Source organism: Somniosus microcephalus, chromosome 1 (genome assembly GCF_052327205.1).
Source record: "Somniosus microcephalus isolate GS21.2 chromosome 1, FLI_Smic_1.0, whole genome shotgun sequence".
In the NCBI taxonomy this organism is placed as follows: Eukaryota; Metazoa; Chordata; class Chondrichthyes; order Squaliformes; family Somniosidae; genus Somniosus; species Somniosus microcephalus.
In genome coordinates this window covers 416,227,726-416,250,003 of record NC_140987.1, presented here as the reverse complement: position 1 = coordinate 416,250,003, position 22,278 = coordinate 416,227,726, and the positions used below count along the sequence as shown (strand labels likewise).

Below are 22,278 nucleotides of genomic sequence, written 5' to 3'. Positions count from 1 at the left end.
TAAGCTCGAGGAACAGCACCTCATCTTTCAATTTGGCACTTTACAGCCCTCTGGACTTAACATAGAGTTCAACAATTTCAAATCATAACCTTGGCCCCTATCACATATATATTTTTTATCCACACTTTTTGTTTGTGCCTTTTTTTCTTTCCTCCCACATGGCAGTTGTCTTTCATTCTGCCAGCGCAATTCACACTTCATCTAGAGCCATCCTTTGTTTCTTAACCTGTCCCATTACCACCTCCTCTTGCCTTGAATATCTCTTCATGTCTCTTTACTTCTCCTGCCTTCCAGCCTATCACAGACCTTCCCTTTTGTTCTTTCATCCCCTCCCCCATTTCCCAGCCCCTAAACTTGCTTAAAAATCTGTTCCATTTCCTGCTTTTTTCCGGTTCTGACGAAAGGTCATCGACCTGAAACGTTAACTCTGTTTCTCTCTCCACGGATGCTGCCTGGCCTGCTGAGTTTTTCCAGCGTTTTCTGTTGTTATTTCAGATTTCCAGCATCCGCAGTATTTTGCTATTGTATTACTAATTGTTGATGTATATTTCCCTTTTTTTGGCTTAGCTGAAACAGGAATGCACTAGTGAAAAGGTGTCACAAGTGATGACCATGTGATAATTAAACTATTTAGACATGGCTTCAAGGAGACAATGACAAATTAATGAAGTAGTTTTAGATTAGCTCAAGGGTCTTAGTAATATTCCTGAGGTTACCATGCTACTGATGCTGCAAGGCCTGTGACACAAAAAAAATCAATTACAAAAATCAGCCTACATATCTTATCAAGAAAATGGTAGATAAAAAAGTCAGGATGCAGCATAAACCTGATTAATTTTCCCAAGAGACAAGCATGACTGATTTTTTTAATATGATTTGTAGAGAAATCTCAACCTTGATAGTTAACCTTGAATGTGGTATTACTACACAGTTCTGATATCTGGAGATGTTAAGAAAAGACACACACACACACACAAAAGTTGTGTTTTATGGTAGGTACTTTTCTACTTTGTGCAGAGAGCAATGTGCACTAAGCACAGATCTACTCTACTCTGTACTACAATAAATTGGATTTAAAGGCCATCTGAGTAGTTTTGAGTACTTCCTTGCTTACTCGCACTCCATCTAATAGACTATCCTTAGATCTCTGGTGGGAACAGAAGGTTTGCTGAATCCCAGCATTATTTAGAGATATCCTTGGATAACACAGAACATTGGAAAGTGCAGAGGATACAAGAACAGTCCAAGTTTGAGGATAAAGAAATCTATTTAGTTAGGAGACTTCATGACTTTTAAAAGAAAGTATGTATGCTTTAAAAAAGAAAGAAAACATTGTTTTCAGCTGTGGGTCAGTTGGTAGCACTCTCGCCCGAGTCAGAAGGTTGTGGGTTCAAGTCCCACTCCAGAGACTGTAAGATTTGCAAAATTTCTACATTTCCCCGAAGGTTGTTATTAATAAAATGGGACCCTGCGTGGACATTTTAAATCAAAAGGGGTACCTAAGATGGCGTCCGTGCCTCGTGGCAGAAAGCCTGTGAGATTTTAAAATGGACTCTGCAACGCAGACAGCTTGTGGATCGAAACCAAAGCTGCAGTTTCTGTGAAGAGAGAGACTTTGTATTTTGAAACCAGACAGGACTTTGAATTATGTATTAGACCGAATTGGAGACAAATCTAAATTCAGTTAGGCCTATAGTTAAGGCCATCAAGCAGTTTACATATATAATCGGAAACAGATTAAGAAAGCCATCGAGGCTGGACAGGCCCATCAAGGAACATTCATGACAAAACAAGTCAATTATCGGGCCAGTAGATGCGATTACTGGCCATCTAAAAGCAGTTAGTATGGATTGCTACCATTATTTAAAATAGCCCGCCAAGATTAAGACAAAGAACTAACCTGATTTGGCGCGCAGATAAGGGTTTTCGAAAAGAGTATAATTGAAGGCCCCGGGTAGCAATCTCTCTCTTCTCTCTCTGCTCTGCTCAGCTCTTCTGCCCCTCACCCTCGTGGCTGTCGCTCTTTCCCCATCCCGCGCTTACCCCCTGGCCTTTGCCCGTGCCTTTTGCCACTCCATCTGGAAATTGCCCCGGCACTGCATCGGGCGGACACGGACAATTCAGGCCAGGCGAGGCGGGACACGACGAGGGGAGGAGGGAAGACCAACTGAGGAAGACCAACTGAGGAAGACCAACTGAGGAGACGAACTGAGGGTAGGCTTCGAATCATCGGGCCTCAGTCTCAGCCAACTTGCGACTATCTTTATATAAACTCAAACTGTCGGCTGAAGAAGAAGAATCATCCCTGCAAGGTAAAGTACCCAAACAGAGACTTTAACTTTGGGGTACTCGAACCTGGACAATGCCCTTGCAGCGCCCGGAGACCACGTGACGATGGCAGGCTCCAGAGAGCACCAAGAGCGAACCCCGAACCCCACCGCTGTTTTGAGTCCAACAAACCCTTTTGATTGGTGAGCATGAATTCTGGCCCCTCATAGCTTAATCTAGTTAGGTATAGGGGTGGGATAAGGAAAAGGGGATTGTTAAGATAGTTGTTTTCCCTCGATGTGCTGTGTGTTTCCCCATTCCCTGTATAAGTATATAGTTATTTGTATTTGCCTGTAATTTTATACACTGGTAATTTCTCTTAAGACTGTATTAATTTTTCCTGTTTAATAAAATCCTGAGTTTTGCTTACATCCAACCACCTGTCTACTCGAGTCTTTTCTGTATCGCTACCTGTACCTAAGTCCGGTGTTGAGAATCTCAGGGGCGTGGGAGCAATTTGAACTGCTCACGGGCAGTCAGAGGCATAACTGACTGGGCTCACGCGCCACCCCCTACAAGAATTCAGCACAAAAATCTAGGCTGACAATTCAGTGCAGTACTGAGGGAGTGCCGCATTGTCGAAGGTGCCGCCTTTCAGATGAGATGTTAAACTGTGGACGTAAAAGATCCTATGGCATTATTTTGAAGAAAAGCAGGGGAGTTATTCCCGGTGTCTTAGCCAATATTCATCCCTCAATCAACATCACTAAAAACTGATTATCTGGTCATTATCACATTGCTGTTTGTGGGAGCTTGCTGTACGCAAATTGGCTGTCACATTTCCTACATTACAACCGTGACTACACTTCAAAAAGTACTTCATTGGCTGTAAAGCATTTTGGAACATCTGGTGGTTGTGAAAGGCGCTATATCAATGCAAGTATTATTTTCCTTCAATATATAAAGACAATGAAAAATATTGGTACATTGTAATTCAATTGGAGATGCTTAAACATTTTGTGCCAATGGCTCCAACAGCAGCATGAAGGCTGCAAACTGGCAACCAGTCTTGAAGTTGCTCTTCATGTGAGTGAGTGTGTTGATATCAGCCCTGAAATTACAGGGTGCTTTATATGTCTGTCTGAAATGTCTCTCTTTATTTTAGTGAGGGTGTTCATTTAGTTTTTTAAAATGGGAGTGGGACTAATTGGATAGCTCTTTGAAAGACCCAGTACAAGCACGGTGGGCTGAATAGCCTCCTTCTACGTGCTGTATCATTCTACGATGCTATGATTATTTACCCTCTCACACCCATGCAAATCTTCAAACCCTTCTATTAGATCCCCCTCAACTTTCTCTGCAGTCCAAGTTTTTATTTCCAAATTTCTCATGATAACTATGCCCTGTCATCCTTAGAATCATCCTAGTGAATCTTTTCCATTTCTTTAACATAGTTTTTATAGTGAGGTACCTAAAACTGTACACAGTACTTCTGTTGTGACCTATTGAATATCTTGTACAGACGGGATCTGGGACCTGTGTGAACAGGACGAGAAACGGTGCGTCTCCTTAACCAATCAGATTAAAGAAGCCTTCCTGAGACACGCAGGTCCCAGTATTTACTGGGGTGGGTCTTGTGAGCGGAAGGGAGGGGTTTTGGCCAGGGAATTCGGAAGTCATGGTTCCCCAGCACACAGTGGGTTAACTCCACAGCGTGCGTCTTTATTTTCAAGCAGGTTCCCCGCTCGGAAGCTAGCCAGGCTTAGCTCCCTGTCAGGCAGGGAACGCTCCGGAGGAGGCCGCAGACCAGGAGCATGTAGGGGGTTGGTGGGAACGTGGATCCAGATCTTGGGGAAGGAATGGTCTGATCACAGGGGCGGGGGTTGATCGCTGATCCCGGGGTGGTGGGGGAAGTTTGATTGCAGACGGTGGGGGTGGGGGGGTCTTTGAATCCTGGGGTGGCGGGGGGCAGTGTCCGATGGCGTGCATGGAAGAAGGTTAGCTTAGTGGGCCGGGAGGAAACACTCCTGCTCCTCTTGGCCCACAGGCAGTGCTCACTTCCCTTTAGCTGAGGGTCTCCTGAGGCCCAGGAAACCCGGCCGGCCAGGGTTAATTCTCCAGAACGAGGCACGCAGCCTCCTTATAATATTTAAATGGCCAACCCGCCTCCTGGGAGCAGGTGGTCTGCCTGCCCCCTCGTCCCGCCTCCATTAAAATTGGAAGTGGGCGGGTTGGAGGCAGGCTGGGGTCAAGTTTGAGAATTTTTTTATTTTAACATCTCACCCGACCCAAACCCACCCGATTTTTGGGCTTTAGTTTACCCCCGCAGAGTCTAAACCAGGTAGTGTAAGTTAGAATAGTGAATTCAATGTAAAAATCATGTATAGAAAGCAAAATAAAGAGAGTGAAAGAAAATAGGGATTAAGAGAGAGATAAAAGAAACAGAAAGAAAAAGTAAAAAAAATTATGTAATTTTTAAAATCTCCAACAATAATTAAAATCTGAAGGAATGAGATTCTACATTTGTAAAAGTTAATTTTCAGTGCCAGAGAGGTTGTTTGGCAGTAATTAATACTTATCACGCTTTTAAAATTTACTTACACTTGAATGGACCAGCCCTAACATTTTCTGGCATGTTTAGTGGATATGTAGTGCAAATTCACGCTGTTGTATGTGTTTTGATGCCAAATCTCTCTCAGCTTCTGGAGGAGCAGGGCAACTCAGACAGCAACTTCCTGATTTCTGCGTTTAACTGCGCAGGTGAGATCGCTGGAAATTTCTGTCCGACATACTCTTTAATAATGGTGAGCGCTGATAGCCTCACCGCTATTTCTACTGCAAAATCCAGACCATTATCACTTCCTAGTATTTGTGTTCAATGCCCCTATATAAAAAACCCCACAAAATCCCAATTGTACTTTTATACCTTTTTTCTTTCTACAATCCTGCTTTTAAAGATATGTAAATCTGTACATTAGATCTCTCTTTTCCTCCACACCTTTCCAAATTTTACTGCTTATTCTAAAGCACTACTTCACATTTATCTATGTCAGACTGCATTCATTGCTGATCTGCCACTCATGACCTATGTCCTTCTGCAGTCTTTTGTCACAGTTTGCCATGCCCTTCTATTTGATATTTTTGGTCATTTTTTATATTATTTCCTCTCTTCCCATATGCTCATACACAACTTGCCAACAATTCCTATAACAATTCTTGCCATCAATTGCTCAATCTCTCTCATAAACATAAACTGTGCATAATCACCTAACCATATTATTTGGATATCGTTCTTAGTCAACTTTATTGGCGCAAGGACTTAGCTTTGAAATCACACTGTGCCTTTTTCGGGTATGGATGCCTTGTGCAATCAATGAAGTTTTTGGCAATTTTAAATGAGGTTTTCTCCTATTCATCTAAAACAAGTTAATGACTTTATTATTAAAATAAAGAAGATACACGGAATTTCAAAAAACATGTTATGTGCTTGCAGATTAATAACACAGTGTATTCTGAAGGACTTAGCTTACTATGAAAATGGAGCTAACTATCTTAATGTTTGTACACATAAATTTCCCCAGCAGGCTATTCTTTGCTGCATTGAGCACATATTTTACTTTTTTGTTAATAACTATGATGTGTTTTATTTTATACTAGCTTGTAAGCCGTGGCCCCCTTGGCAGCAGGGGAAATGTCCTCAATAAAACAGTAAGAGATTGCTGAATTAATTTAGTGACTGCAGTTCTGGATGTTGTTGTACATCTATTTTCTTGACAAAATGCTTTCAGGCATCACATGGGCATCACATATGCATGGTCTAAGCTTCTTATTTCTAGAGAGTCCCAATGGCAAGACCTCTATTAATTGTTCTGACATTCACAACTGGCATTTAATACATTTTGATTAAAGTAAGAAAACATTTTTAATTTTGGTGAAGTAATGTGAAAGTTGAGATTTTCATTTTTTGTGTCAAATATTTAATAAAGCATTTCCCATATGTTGTGTATTGGAACATTTTGACCTTTGTTCCACAGAAAAGATTTGGAAAAAGGATTTGCTTGAAAATTGCGTTTTAAAGCGTGGTGTATTCATTCAAGTTAAAAAAAACAAGTCTGAGAGGATGGCATTTAAGTTACTGATGAGCTAGTTTTGATCCTGCATTCTGATAGAATGTAATTAAGCAATTTTTTAGCCTGTCCCAGCAAATAAAATAACCTCACAACCATTGTACTGGAAAGTTTCTGATCCTGTTTTGTGACTGTGGACAGTCAAACAGAAACAGGGGCCTGGATTTTAGCAGGGGCAGGTTACATAGGCGGCGGGGGTGGGTGGAGTTTCAGACGGGAAACCTGGTTTCCCCGCATGCTGTGATGTTTTAACTCCACAGCATGCGTCTTTTGTCCTCGACAGGCCCCCGCCCAGAAGGCTTGGCTTCCAGTCAGGCGGGGAGGACTCTGGAGCAGACTGCAGGACCAGGTAGGTCTGCTCCACAAGCCCGGGGGTGCCGATCCCCGACCCCAGAGGCCTGGGAAACCCAGCAGGCCACAGTTAAACCTGTAAAACAGGTTAAATCAGAGTTAAAACAGCACCTTATCTTTCGATTAGGTACTTTACAGCTTTCTGGACTCAACATCGAGTTCAACAATTTCAGACGATAACCTTGACCCCCATGTCTTTTCTCTCTCACATGGCAGCTATTGATGATTCTGCCATTGTCATTTACACCTCATCTAGAGTCATCTTTTGTTTCTTAACTTGTCCCATTACTATCTCCTTTTGCCTTGCACCATCATCCCTTTTGTCTTTTAATCTCTCCTGCCTTCCATCCTATCACAGACCTTCCCTTTGTTCTTTCCTCCCCTCCCCCCTTTCCCTGCCCCGATACTTGCTTAAAAACCTGTTACTTCTCCAACTTTTTCCAGTTCTGACGAAGGGTCATCGACCTGAAACATTAACTCTGTTTCGCTCTCCACAGATGCTGCCTGACCTGCTGAGTTTTTCCAGCATTTTCTGTTGTTGTTTTAAATCAGAGGCTGCCAGCCTCATTAAAATATTTAAATTGCCAACCTTCCTTCTTGGAGTGGGTTGGCTGCCCTCCTCTTGTCCCGCCTCCGTTCAACCCGGAAGTGGGCGGGTTTGAGCTTTATAAATTTTAACCTCTGACCCGACCCCAACCCACTCGTCTTTGGGTATGAAAATCCAGTGCCGGGACACAGACTGGCAGTGGGGGAAAATCCAGTGCCGGGACACAGACTGGCAGTGGGGAAAAATCCAGTGCCGGGACACAGGCTGGCAGTGGGGAAAAATCCAGTGCCGGGACACAGGCTGGCAATGGGGAAAAATCCAGTGCCGGGACACAGGCTGGCAGTGGGGAAAAATCCAGTGCCGGGACACAGGCTGGCAGTGGGGAATTTGAAACAGAAATCTGTGCGGGCTTTTTTTTTAATGAAAAGTTACAGAGCAGTGAGGCCAGCAAAATTCTGAGAATGATTAGAAATTAGTTTGGTTAAATCAAGCAATATGACTCTGATGTGAGGAGTGATCTGGAGCTAGGAGTCATAAGCACAATGGATAAAGTTGGAGATGTTTCGCAGCTAATAAAGGTGCCAGATTGAAAAGCTGAACAGGATAAGGTACAGGAGCATTTGAATGCTCTTGGGAATTGGGCAGGCAGGTGGCAGGTGAAATTCAATGTAGATAAATGGAAAGTGCTTCACCTGTGGACAAAAAGTGCAGAAAGAGACCATTACTTAAATGGAAAGAAAATAATGTGCATGGAAAAGGAAAGAGATCTGGGGGTCCAGATTGACAATAAATTAAAGTTGTCACAACAATGCTCAGTGACAGTGAATAAAGCAAATCGCTCTCCACCACTGGGAGTTTTCCTCGCCTTGTGTCTGGGTCTGTTGTAGACTAATTGATCGAGATTGATTGTCATGATTAGTCAACAATGCCATTATTATTGTATCATGCAACTACCGGGATGGTAGAAGGCAGACTAGATGAATCTTGGTCTTTTTTTGTCGAGGAATTCCTATGTTTCTATGAACTGTAGCATTTCACCATCTACAAGGCACAAGTCAGGAGTGTGATGAAATACTCTCCAATTGCCTGGATGAGTGCAGCTCCAACAACACTCAAGAAGCTCAACACCATCCAGGACAAAGCAGCCCGCTTGATTGGCACCCCATCTACCACCTTAAACATTCACTCCCTCCACCATCGGCGTACCGTGGCTGCAGTGTGAACCATCTACAAGATGCACTGCAGCAACTCGCCAAGGCTTCTTCGGCAGCACCTCCCAAACCCGCAACCTCTTCCACCTAGAAAGACAAGGGCAGCAGACGCATGGGAACACCTTCACCTCCAAGTTCCCCTCTAAGTCACACATCATCCTGATTTAGAAGTACATCGCTGATCCTTCATCATCGCTGGGTCAAAATCCTGGAACTCCCTCCCTAATAGCACTGTGGGAGTACCTTCACCACACGGACTGCAGCGGTTCAAGAAGGCAGCTCACCACCACCTTCTTAAGGGCAATTAGAGATGGGCAATAAATGCTGGCCTTGCCAGTGATGCCCACATCCCATAAAAACAAATTAATTTTTTTTCTCATTATTTTAGTATTATTATACAAAGACAAGTTGTACTGATTAAACTAAGTGAATCTGATCATACCTGTTGCTCTGTTTAGTCACTCTTTGATTCATATCAAGCCTCATCTCACCGAATGTTTGTTCAGAGAGATTGAAGAAGTACATGTGCAAAAAAAAAACACGAATATCCAGCTCAGGTCACAAGAGGGTACTATTGTTACACCTCTAGGTTATGCTATTGTGCAAGTGCCTATAGGGCGGTGTGAGTCAACTCCCATAACAAGAAGATGCATGAATAGCTTATGGAAGTGACTAATGCCAATTAACCAGAGCAGATGTCCATGACAGGCATGAATGTGTAACACAATGGGGGTAATTTTGACTGCCATAGTTTAAAACAGGTGATAGTAAAACGGCAGCCCATTTTACATTTCTCCTGATTTTTATTTCCACTGAAGCCTAACCATTGCATTGCACAAATTTATCATAACTTTTTTGTTCTTGTACTCTATGCCCCTATTTATAAAATCCACTATCTGTTCCTGCACACCCTTCAGCAGCTTTCTGTTGAGTGTGTACACCCATCCATGCTTTTCCACTCAAACTGTATTATCTTATACTTCTCGGATTAAATTGAATCCACCACATGTTTGCCATGGATTTGAATAACTGTCAACATCATTCAGAAATCACTGGCCGTTACACACCTAATTAAACGAATCACACAGTCTGTGTTTTTTTGAAAGTACTTTGGCTGCCCTCTTGAGCTTTGCAGATAACCGACAAAAGTTGCAAAAAAATTTTGGGTTAAGCATGGGACAAGATTCCGATTGTATCTAGTTTTTTTGTAAATTCCTTATGACTAGTCACTGAATTAAATGATTACCTCTACAAAGCTAAAAACAACTGCTTTTTTGTCACAAGCAGTACTGTGCATGTGAGCTCCTTTGAATTCTCTCCCCCAGCTCACCAAAGTATCTCCACTCAGCATCTCCCTGCAGATTGGCTGAGATTGGCAACTCACAACTATGGGTTATTCAACTGAAGAGGAAAAGCTTTCATTCCACCCTTCCAGTGCATTGGTGCATCAAATACTGTACCTTTTATCTCACTTCTCTAAAGTAAACTAAAACTTTTCAAAAAAGTAGATAGGTTTGGATAAAAAAGACTTTAACGTCTCAGGAAAATCCTGGGGCAATGTAAAAAGGAGACCTGATGTAATGGGTCACCGACCCTCTCCATAGCACTGGCTGTTCATCAGGGTCTACACTGAGGAATATTAAGACCATAATTGTTTGGAATCATAATTATCTTTCCGTTTTTTGCAGAGTAGTTTTACTTTGTATATCCTACTGTTATTACTTCAATAATACAGTGCACCTAGGTAACAATACAGGATATTGTGCGTATGATTCACTGATTATGTCTTTGAGATAGGGCCATAATTTTCTGTCAAAGTAACAGTGAGGCTAATGGCACTCGCTGTTATTTATGTGCAAATGGTACAGCAACTTTAGGCAAGGGGCAGACTCGGTTAAACTGAAATATCCAAAAGTTGCTGTTCGAGTCACGCTGCTCCACCATTAACTTCGCGAAAATGGCATCTAAGGTATTCAATGATGTGAAGTTGCTGTATTTGCACAATAGATACAAACTAAAATTGCCACAGAAAGTTAAGTCTTGTCCATTCCAGTCTAAGTAGCCTTTTAACGAACTGATAAGTGTTAATTACAGTCAGTCAACCTCTCAGACACTGAAAATTTACTTATTATAAAGTGTGGAGTCTCATTCCTTTAGATTTTAATTGTTGGAGATTTAAAAAATGTAAAATTTAACATTTTTTTACTTTTGTCTTTTTTTCCTCTCTCTCTTAATCCAATCTTTCTTTCCCTCTCTTTATTTCTCTTTCTGTACCTGATTTGACATCAAAGTCACCCACTCTAAGTTACACTTCCTTCTCAGTCCTTGCGCTGTTAATTTCACAATTCTTCAATCTGATTGGTTAAGGAGATACACAGTTGCTTGCCATGTTCACTCAGGTCCCAGATGCCCGGTTTCCCTCGCTGCGACGATATCAGCTTGCACTTTCAGCAACTTGCCAGGTAAAAAATTAAAAGACCTAAACATGCAAAGACAAGTCTGCCTAACAGCAGATGCCATTAGGTGTCCTGCTACAGCAAATATTGATCCATTATTTTAACAATAGATGGGGTTGAAATGTACCTGGTCTCCAGTGGTATGTTGCTGTTAAGTACCCAGTTGTTATGGAGCTGTGCTGAATCTTGTTGGGCACTGGCTGGAGGCTCTGTGGAAGCTGGACTGGGCTGGCTTCGTGCAGTCATTGCATTTCTCTGCAGAGAGTCCAAGGATTGAGTTTGCTGGCTTCTACAAGTACAACCATGTGGAGGCGGGGGTGGTGGTGGCAGGGGCCTGAATGTAAATTTGCTGTGCGACCCAGCAGGCAGTTCTGGAAAAAGAAAAAGGTAAAATTATTGATAATAATTGGGCAACCTTCATGTTTCAGAGCGTCTCTTTACAAATGTAATTATAAAGATCAAAAGTGCATCGAAATAATCATAAGCATCCTGAATGAATCTTAACTTAATTTTGGTCCCCAGTTGTGTAAATGCACGATTTGGTTTTCTACTAAGCCATGCAGAACATGTTGGTTCTAGGTTTGTGTTAGGTTAGGCAATTTAAGCCGAACAACTTGTAGAGGAAGTAGAATTTCCAATTGGCTCTCTTGGTTTGAGAGAGGAAAAGAAATAGCCAAAGTCTTGTGAGCAGTATCTGGTGAGTCTGCTTGAAAGCATGGGGGAGAAATTCGACTTCCGCCCAAAACAGGCACAGAGTTTACAGAGCGACTGCTCCACGTGTTGATCCTTGCCAGCCTGAGACATTGAAACATCACCGGCGATCTGTGGGTGTCAAACAGACAGCTCACTGCAGCTTGCTGGTCGGGGAGCAGTCCTGCCCATACCCCCCTCCAAAAAAAACTCTTACATTTTCTGGGCCTTGTTTATAGCAGCCTCCTGTCGATTAGCCTGCTGAATGCCTCATACAACTAGACAGAGTGTGCACAGCGCCCTTCCACCCAATTGGCATTGGACCCCAATTTGCACATTTATTTAGCCGGATGCTTGTTCCAAATGAGTGTCCTGGGTAACTAAAAGTTGCTGGAGCCAGTATTGTGTCCTGCGCACTTCCGGTACCGATCTGACGCGATGGAAAATTTGGAGATCGAATAACGATTTTATGCCAGAAACTGGGTAGTTGTGAATTGGATTTCATCCCATATGTGTGTGGACATCAAACAGGGTCAGACTTGGCTCTGATGCTACTTTCACCTTGGTTAAATAGTCCGCTGGCACTCACTGTCTAGACTCACACTTGAACAATAGCAACCTGGGTGAGGTACCACAATGCTATTTTGCTTACAGACTGTGGGGGTAATTTTAACTTTTATCACCCGTTGAAGTCAATGGAAGAGAAAATCAGGCGAGGTGTAAAACAGGCTACCGATTATCACACATTTCATACTTGGCGATAAAAGTTAAAATGACCTTCCTTGAGACTAACTAATTCCAATTTCATAACAGACTGGATTTAATTCTGAAAAAGTTATTAATTTTTTACAACAAAAATGAGGCCACTAGTTTGTTGGCAGGAGGATTGAGGGAGTTAACACAATATCCCTTTTCACCACTGGGATCCTGATTTGACTTCAACCCTGACCAGGGATAAATGTTTCCTCTTGCTATCTCTGCTATCTCAGGTCAGGCTGTCCTCTGGTTGAAAAATAGTAGAGTGTCTAACTTGCAGCCCCAGGGTCGCATGCAATCCCTGAGTTCTGGCAATCCAGCCCTTGAAGCCCAGGTAACTCATCCTATTAATATTTACACTCATCCTATTGACATTTATATTTTTTATTTGCTAGTTTGGCCTGTTTACATTTTGTGGATCTGGAGGTTTGTAAATAGTAGTTTTTGGTACAGTAGCTGCATTGGTGAGTAAATTCTAAATCAGGACACCAAGATCTCTGAGTATCAGCAAGTTGAGGTATATGAAAATTATTGGGAAGATGCATTTAAAGTTTACGGGGTAAAATTAGCAAGGCTGCACTGCTAATGCAGAGCCTCACTAGATGTGAGCATGGGTCAGAGTTAGGGGTATAAAACTAACCCCAATTGACCCCATGATCACATCTAGTGAGGTTGCACACTGGGAGCACAGCATCCCCTGAATTTGTGGCCCACAAAGACAAAAATGTGGACACCCCTGGACTAAGGTACATTGTTAAGCAGAGCACAGGATATTTTACTCTGCATCGAGGTATGTTGTAAGCACTTTCGATAGTGCCGCTATGTTCTACTCCCAAGCACCAATGTCTCTTACCTTGATTAGTACAAATTTCACCAAAGAGAATTTAAAAAATAAATCAGATTGATAGGAAGGTATTCTTATTTGTCAAACAAAGACATTTGAGCTGAACTGAAGGTATCAAGACAATATAAGTATGAGAATTTACCACAGATACTGTCGTTAGCGGCTTTATAAACAGCACCATAACTGGGAAAAATAATGAACCTTAAAGGGTGATTAAGTTGTGGTAATAGTTATGTGTATTATTTAGCTAAACATGATCAACTATAACAATGAGAGTTTCTGAATTTTGATCTTTTAATCGTCCAAACTATCGTGCATTTAAGAAAAATGTACAAATCCATCCATTATTGCTTGCAACATAAATATCATTAATTTGATAGTTTTGTGAGGCTGATGGGTTTCACACTCAACACACATTTTGAAAATTCCAATACCAACATAACTTTAGGCCTCTGAGGCTTCTGACAGTGAATGTAACATTAACATTCATTTGTGTAACAAAAAACATCAGCTTTCTGCGGACTGCTCTTTGAGAAGAAATATATTTCCAAGCTTGCAATTAATCCATAAGGCAGTTTATGAGTAGAAAGTCAGCATTAATTATTTAGACATGAGCAAGGAAAGCAACACCTCTACTAAGAAATCAGCAGTTAGAAAAGTGTAAAGCTTAATGGGCTGTTAGATTTCCCAGAAGGTACTCTAAAAAGGATCTTTGTTTGGTAAAACAGAAAACTTCTAGATCTTAACAATAACAAAAGAGCCTTCAAGGAATAAACATATAAAACAGTTATGGAAGACACTTGGTTAATTGCAAGGGGATTGCAACAGTTTATGCAAGAGTAAAATGCATTGGTGTAACAAAAGACATCAGCTCTGTGTGAACTGCACTTTGACAAGCAAGGCCCGAGAGAGGGTGCAGAGGAGATTTACCAAAATGAAACCGAGGGTGAGGGACTTGGGTTATGTGGAGCGACTAGAGAAGCCGAGAAGGTTCGAGGGGAGATTTAAGAGAGGTGTTCAAAATTGAGGGGTTTTGATAAGAATAAATAATGAGAAACTGTTTCCACTATCAGGTGGGGCAGTACCCAGATGACACAGATTTAAGATAATTGGCAAAAGAACCAGAGGGCAGGTGAGAAGAATCTTTTTTACCCAGCGAGTTGATATGATCTGGAATGCATTGCCTGAAAGGCTGGTGGAAGCAGATTCAATAGTAACTTTCAAAAGGGATTTGGATATATACTTGAAAAAGAAAAATTTGTAAGGTAACTGGAAAAAAGCAAGGGAGTGGGACGAATTGAATAGCTCTTTCAAAGAGCTGTCAGAGGCACGATGGGCTGAATGACCTCCTTCTGTGCTGTAAGATCTTATGATAGCATTTCCCTACGGATATCAGCTTCTCTGTGTTCAGTTATGTAATAGCTTGCCATCAGAAACTGAATGCAAGACTACCTTTTTCATCCAAAGCGTAAGAGTTGTATACAAGTTACCAGGGAAGGCCTTTGAAGTGGGCATGGGTTTGCATGTTTGTCTCCTGCACTGTCCATTCCTGATTTTAATCAGTTAACATGAGCAGCACAAGCAATTGGCCACAGCAAGAGAAAACATATGGCCATCCTCCTTTAGACATGTTAAACCATCAGTATTATGAAGTTGCAAAATTATCAGCAATGAGAGCATTGCCAGAAAAAGTGGCTGTTTTTCTCATTTCTTCAGTTTAAAAACAATCTCAGTTTAGGTCCCACCAGGCCCATGCCAACATTCCCAGTCAACTAGGTAACATCTCCATGGATATTGTCAATAACACTCCAAGAGGTCCAATGGACTGGTGCAAGTCGCAATGTGCCCTTGGACAGTCTCTCCAGATGGCTCAGCCAAAACCAGTTGATTCATCCCCTAAGGTATCCCATAGTCCAAATGTCAATATTACCTGTGATTTGAACTTGGGTCTCAGGCATGGGTGCAACATACTGCCATTTTCTTATATCTTTTCAATAATTCAAAGATGACACTGACTGAAATATGGAAGAATAAAACAGCAACAAGAAAAAATAGCCTTATATTGTACACCGCCCAACCACCTACCATAACATGATTAGGCACTGTTTCGAGGACCATTCATTAATTGGTACTTCTCATTATATGATACAGTGGTATCATGGCAAATTCACAAACTGTCAGAAATTGCGATTTGGAAGACAACATTACCATCAATATATTTGCAAACTAACTTGGAATTTTCATGTTAAGCATTAAGGTTAGCGCGGCTGTACAAAGCTACATCAAGCAGAACACAGGAAAATGTACAGGAAAGGAAGAAACTATTTCAGTCAGATTAGCTGATTGCAAACTTCAAATAATACCATTGTGGCGACACGCCACCATTGGACATAATCCGCTCACGGCGGCACGGACAGTTTACGCAGGCGCACTGCCGGCAGCAGCCGCCCCCAGCCGGGGGCCCTTTCCTCCGGCAACTTGTTTCCCACAGGGACAGGCTGCCGGGAGCACTTCCTGTCTGGGGAGTATTTAAGTGGTTGCGCGGGCTTTTCAAGCTCTCTCTTTGCCATGATGTAGATTAAAGCAGTTGTGTTTCACCAACTCTGGTCTCGACTCCCACGTTTGCCGCGGTATCTCAACACCATACACTATTCTATCATCTATACCTCTTGATCACTTTATCTGTCAAATATCTATCCAGTTGCCTCTCAAACTGCTCCACAACCTCCCTGTTTTTGTGTAAAGTAATTAAATCTAAACTGTGTACTTTCCCTCTTTTGAATTTGAGTCTATGCTTCCATAAACAATACTCTCCTGGTTCTGATCACCAAGGTTCTGACAGTTATTTAGACAAACTACCGAAACACACAATCATTCTTTCTGTTTAGTTAGTTTTGGGGAAAAAAATGAAGACAATGTGGGGAGTTTTAAGCCCAAAAAACAAGCGGGTTTGGGTCGGGTGGGAGGTTAAAGTGATAGAAATCTGAATCCCGACCCCAACCAGCCCACTTCTGGTTTTAACCGAAACAGGATGGGAGGCGGGCGGCCAACCCGCTCCCAGGAACGGGTTGGCACTTTAAATATTATAACGAGGTTGCGTGCCTCATTTTACATAGAAACATAGAAGATAGGAGCAGGAGTAGGCCATTCGGCCCCTCGAGACTGCTCCGCCATTCAATGAGATCATGGCTGATCATCCAAATTCAGTACCCTGTCCCTGCCTTCTCCCCATATCCCTTGATCCCTTTAGCCTCAAGAAATATATCCAACTCTTTCTTGAATATATTTAATCAACTGGCCTCCACTGCCCTCTGTGGTAGAGAATTCCACAGGTTCACCACTCTCTGGGTGAAGAAATTCCTCCTCATCTCAGTCCCAAATGGCTTACCCCTTATCCTTAGACCATGACCCCTGGTTCTGGACTCCCCGGCCATCAGAAACATCCTTCCTGCATCTAGTCTGTCCAGGCCTGACAGAATTTTATAGGTTTCGATGAGATCCCCTCTCAATCTTCTAAACTCCAGTGAGCATAAGCCCAATCGACACAATCTCTCCTCATACGTCATTCCTGCCATCCCAGGTATCAGCCTGGTGAATCTTCGCTGCACTCCCTCCATGGCAAGAACATCCTTCCTCAGGTAAGGCGACCAAAACTGCACACAATACTCAAGGTGCGGCCTCACCAAGGCCCTGTACAACTGTAGCAAGACATCCTTGTTCCTGTACTCGAACTCTCTTGCTACAAAGGCCAACATACCATTTGCCTTCTTAACCATTTTAAATTTAACTCTGGGCGGCCAGGTTTCTCAGGCCCCGGGGAACCCGACAGCTAAAGGAAGGCGAGGACTGCTGGATCCAGGAGGTAAGTGCCTTTCCACTTAACTGCTGAATCCAACGACCCTACCTCGCCGCCACCCCTGCGATCGGACACATCCCCCCAGCACTTACGATCTCCCCACAACCTCCCCCACCCCGCCCGAAGCCATGAACCCCATCCCCCCCCGGTCCCCCCTCACCATGAGGTCTCCGATCTTCGCCTCCCCACCCTCTGGCTTTCCGATCCACGCCCCCCACCCCCCGCCCCGATCTCGGCCTTCTGACCTGATCTCCGACCCCTCCAATTCCGCCCTTTTGGCTGACCTTCCCACCCCCCCATCCCAACATTTTGACCACCTCCCCTGATCCCGGCCTTCCGATCCCTCCCTGATCCCGGACTTCTGATCCTGCCCTCCTCTCTGATCCCTGGCTGTGACCTGCTGCCGCAGGCCTACCCACCCGACGGCCAGCCAGCCTCTCAATCTGGTTGGCTGTGGGGAGGGGAGGAGGGTGGGTTGGGGAAGCAGAGAATTTTTTTTTAATCAGACCCTGCCGTTAAATTCAGCAGGGCCCAAAGGAAACCCGTTCTCCTGGGTTTCCCGACTGCAATCCCGGCCCCCCACCCTCCCACTCCCTACTCGCCTCCAAGTTAAAATCCTGCCCAATAGGATTGATTTTTGTCCTCACTGCCTGGGCGGTAGTCTGGTAGAGCAAATCAATGGAATTAAAATAGAGCGGGTTGTATAAAGGGTGGGTGACCTGCTCCCCCAGATTACAGCCCAATTGGTGAAATGTAAATCAACCCAATGTCTTTCGGATGAGACATTAAACCAAGGCCCCACCCACCCTCTCAGGTGGACGTAAAAGATCCCACGACTGTATTCAAAGAAAAGCAGGGTGTTCTCCCGGTGTTGTGGCCAATATTTATCCTTCAAGCAACACTTAAAAACAGATAACCTGATCATTATTACATTGCTGTTTGTGGAGCTTGCTGTGCACAAATTGGCTGCCGGGTTTCCAACGTTACAACAGTGACTACACTTCAAAAGTACTTCAAATTGGCTGTAAAGTGCTTCGAGACACCCTGAGGTCATGAAAGGTGCTATATAAATGCAAGTCCTTTTTCTTTAATGTGTCAAGGGTTTTCCAGTTAGATACAGTTTTTTGAGTTCCCTCTGGTTGATGCATTAAGAATGTGGAGAGTACTATTATGACTGTGGTGCAGGTGTGGGTACTGTACTTTTATGAGGCTATTTTAAAAATCATTATCAAGAAGGCTGATAGAATGTAACATTTCCATTTAGCAAGCTCATTTCTGACCTGACAGTGTAGTAGTTACCATTAGAGATGTTGAATGTTTCAAGAATATAAGTGTCACCTGGTGTAACAAAAAATCTTTCCCTATGTTTGGTGCTTCACAATGCAGTCCTAAGTGTGATTGGAACTGGTGTTGAAACTCACACATACATATATGCACCAAGTCAGAGAACATGCAGTGCTATGAATAGATGCAAAAATGAAACATCCTTGTTCCATCAACCTTTGTACCCTGTACTGTAACAAAATCCTTAGAACGTGTTGTTAACCTATTCATAATAGATGTGATTGACTGCTATGCCCTCCCACTTCAATAGCACATATGGCAATGAGTCACGCTCTGTGGATTGTGACTCACTTGTCAGTCTAGAAATTTCTGCTTGTATGTGAACGCTTAACATTTTTATAGCATTTCTCTGTCTGTTTATATGATGGCGTTAACCCATTTAAAATAAACATGTTGAAGTCTCCATTAAAGTACCAAATGGTAGAATGACATATAAACACGCTAAACAATCATATTGCTAATAGTAATTTCTGGGCACTAATGGCCTTAGTTTTGCTAGGTTGTTGTCTAACAGCCACAAGGGTTGCTTTTATTTAAGGAGTGGAGATGCCGGTTTTGGACTGGGGTGAACAAATGTAAGAAGTCACACAACACCAGGTTATAGTCCAACAGCTTTATTTGAAATCACAAGCTTTCGGAGCGCTGCTCCTTCGTCAGGTGAAGTGGAGAGATGCATAAAGACACAGCTTATATAGTCAGAGAATAATGTCAGATGTTTACAGGTAATCTTTCTAACTGCCATTTATCACACCTCGGCAGAGAGATAATCACAGCAAACAAAGGTGTGAATGGTGTCCAAACAGGTCAGTCAGGAAAACATTACATCAAAGAACAATGAGGTGGGGTCACAAGGGGTCAAATGTTGCCGATGCTGGGGTCTGTATGGAAAACAAAAAAAAAAGACAAAAAACATTTTTTTGCTGGAAATCACACCTGCTGTGATTTCCAGCAAAAAATATGTTTTTTGTCTGGTTTTTTTGTTTGTTTTCCATACAGACCCCAGCATCGGCAACATTTGAACCCTTGTGACCCCACCTCATTGTTCTTTGATGTAATGTTTTCCTGACTGACCTGTTTGGACACCATTCACACCTTTGTTTGCTGTGATTATCTCTCTGCCGAGGTGTGATAAATGGCAGTTAGAAAGATTACTTGTAAACATCTGACATTATTCTCTGACTATATAAGCTGTGTCTTTATGCATCTCTCCACTTCACCTGACGAAGGAGCAGTGCTCCGAAAGCTTGTGATTTCAAATAAAGCTGTTGGACTATAACCTGGTGTTGTGTGACTTCTTGCTTTTATTTAAATTAGCATCTTGTGTTTTACATTTTGTTCAACCTAAGATCAAAGGCTTCAGAGCAATTTATCATTATCTACTAAGTTTTGAATGCAGCAGGGGGAAAGTAAATTCAGCTGAATCAATTTCAGTTGGGATTTTTATTGTGTTGGAAAAGTCAATTTGATGATAAGTGAAAGCTGTTATAGTTGAATTATGATAATGTATAACTAGTTTTCAATCTTACATTTAAACTATGGGGAAAGTTTTGTCAGTCTGCTACTTGTAGTTACATTGTAAATGTTACATATTTTATGACACATAATACACAGAGGAAATCTTCCCACAGGGGCAGTCTCCACAGCAGTGCTGAGGAAGTGTTGCATTGTCAGGTGTGCTGTCTTTCAGATGAGATGTTAAACCAAGGCCATGTCTGCCTGATCAGATGGATGTAAAAGATCTTATTTGAAGAAAACCAACACACCAAAACAGATTAACTGGTCATTTATCTTGAGGTTTATGAGTCTTCAAAAGCAAAATTGGCTGCCACATTTGCCTACATAACAGTTATTATACTTCAAAAGTTATTAATTTGCTGTGAAGGTGTGTCGGGATGTCCTGAGAGCAATGCTAAATAAATGGAAGTTCTTTCTTTCCCACTAGCAACATGTTTATATTGTTATTATGTCTATAAACTACATATGAAAATAGTCAACTCGCACATTTTTGTACCAGATCAACTCAGAATAAATAAAATAAAATAAGGGAAATCACTTCACCAAAACACATTAATAAAAGTGATCTTTTTTGCACTCAAAGTTAGCTCTGGGGTAAAGCATCGAACACCCTCAGGTCACCCCAGAGAGATGCAGAGTAAAGCTCCTTCCACTTGGCCTCAACTATGAACCACAGCAGAGTGTCCCACCACAGCAGTGACAGCAATGTAGGCAAATTTCTGAGACGTGCAAAAATATGGCAGTAAGAATAGGGGATTTCAACTTCCCTAATATTAACTGGAATAAAATTAGTGTGAAAGGTATTGAGGGAGCAGGATTCTTAAAATGCATTCAGGAGAACTTTTTTAGCTAGCACGTAGCAAGCCCAACAAGAGAGTGGGTGGTTCTGGACCTAGTTTTAGGGAATGAAGCTGGGCAGGTGGAAAAGGTATCAGTGGGAGAGCATATTGGTGGTAGTGATCATAATTCAGTTAGATTTAGGGTAGTTATGGAAAAGGACAAGGACAGACCAGGAATAAAAGTTTTCAATTGGGGAAAAGCTAATTTTACTAAGCTGAGAGGTGATTTAACCAAAGTGGACTGGAGACAGAAACTTGAAGGTAAATCAGTGTCAGAGCAGTGGGAGGCATTCAAGGAGGAGATAGTGAGGGTTCAGAGCAAGTATGTTCCCTTAAAGATAAAGGGTGGGACTAACAAATCTAGAGCTCCCTGGATGTCAAGGGGCATACAGGGTAGGATAAAGAAAAAAAGGGAAGCTTATGACAGATACCGAGGACTCAATACTGCAGAATCCCTAGTGGAATATGGAAAGTGCAGGGGTGAAATTAAAAAGGAAATTAGGAAAGCAAAGAGAGGGCATGAAAAAATATTGGCAAGTAAAATCAAGGAAAACCCAAAGATGTTTTTATAAATACGTTAAGAGCAAGAGGATAATTAAAGGAAGAGTAGGGCCTATTAGGGACCATAAAGATCTGTGTATGGAAGTGGAAGACATGGGTATGGTTCTTAATGAATACTTTGGGTCTGTTTTCACAAAAGAGAGGGATGATGCAGACATTGCAATCAGGGAGGAGGAGTGTGAAATATTAGATGAAATAAACATAGTGAAAGAGGAAGTATTAAGGGGTTTAGCATCTTTGAAAGTGGATAAATCCCCAGGCCTGGATGAAATGTATCCCAGACTGTTAAGAGAAGTAAGAGAGGAAATAGCAGAGGCTCTGACCATAATTTTCCAATCCTCTCTGGCTACAGGTGTGGTGCCAGAGGACTGGAGGACTGCTAACGTGGAACCGTTGTTTAAAAAGGGAGAAAGGGATAGACTGAGTAATTACAGACTAGTCAGCCTAACCTCGGTGGTGGGAAAATTATTGGAAAAAATTATGAGCGACAGGATAAATCTTCATTTAGAAAGACACGGATTAATCAGGGACAGTCAGCATGGATTTGTTAAGGGAAGGTCATGGCTGACTAACTTTATTGAATTTTTTGAGGAGGTAACAAGGAGGGTCGATGAGGGTAGTGTGTGTTTGATGTAGTCTATATGGATTTTAGCAAGGCTTTTGATAAGGTCTCGCATGGCAGACTGGTCACGAAAGTAAAAGCCCCTGGGATCCAGGGCAAAATGCAAGTTGAATCCAAAATTGGCTCAGGGGCAGGAATCAAGGGGTAATGGTCAAAGGGTGTTTTTGTGACTGGAAGGCTGTTTCCAGTGGGGTTCCGCAGGGCTCAGTACTGGGTCCTTTGCTTTTTGTGGTATATATCAATGATTTGGACTTGAATGTAGGAAGTATGATTAAAACATTTGTAGATGAT

General features: G+C 42.4%; 1 protein-coding gene across 5 annotated transcripts in view; it reads right to left on the bottom strand.

Annotated features, from left to right (window-relative positions):
- The window catches only part of tenm1 (teneurin transmembrane protein 1), a 1,268,320-nt gene that overhangs the window by 374,285 nt on the left and 871,757 nt on the right, over nucleotides 1-22,278 (bottom strand). For all 5 annotated transcript variants that reach the window (XM_085999260.1, XM_085999278.1, XM_085999249.1 and 2 more), the window contains exon 4: nucleotides 11,088-11,331. In XM_085999260.1, coding sequence (XP_085855386.1) covers nucleotides 11,088-11,331 — 244 coding nt within the window. The remainder of the gene's footprint in view (nucleotides 1-11,087; nucleotides 11,332-22,278) is intronic.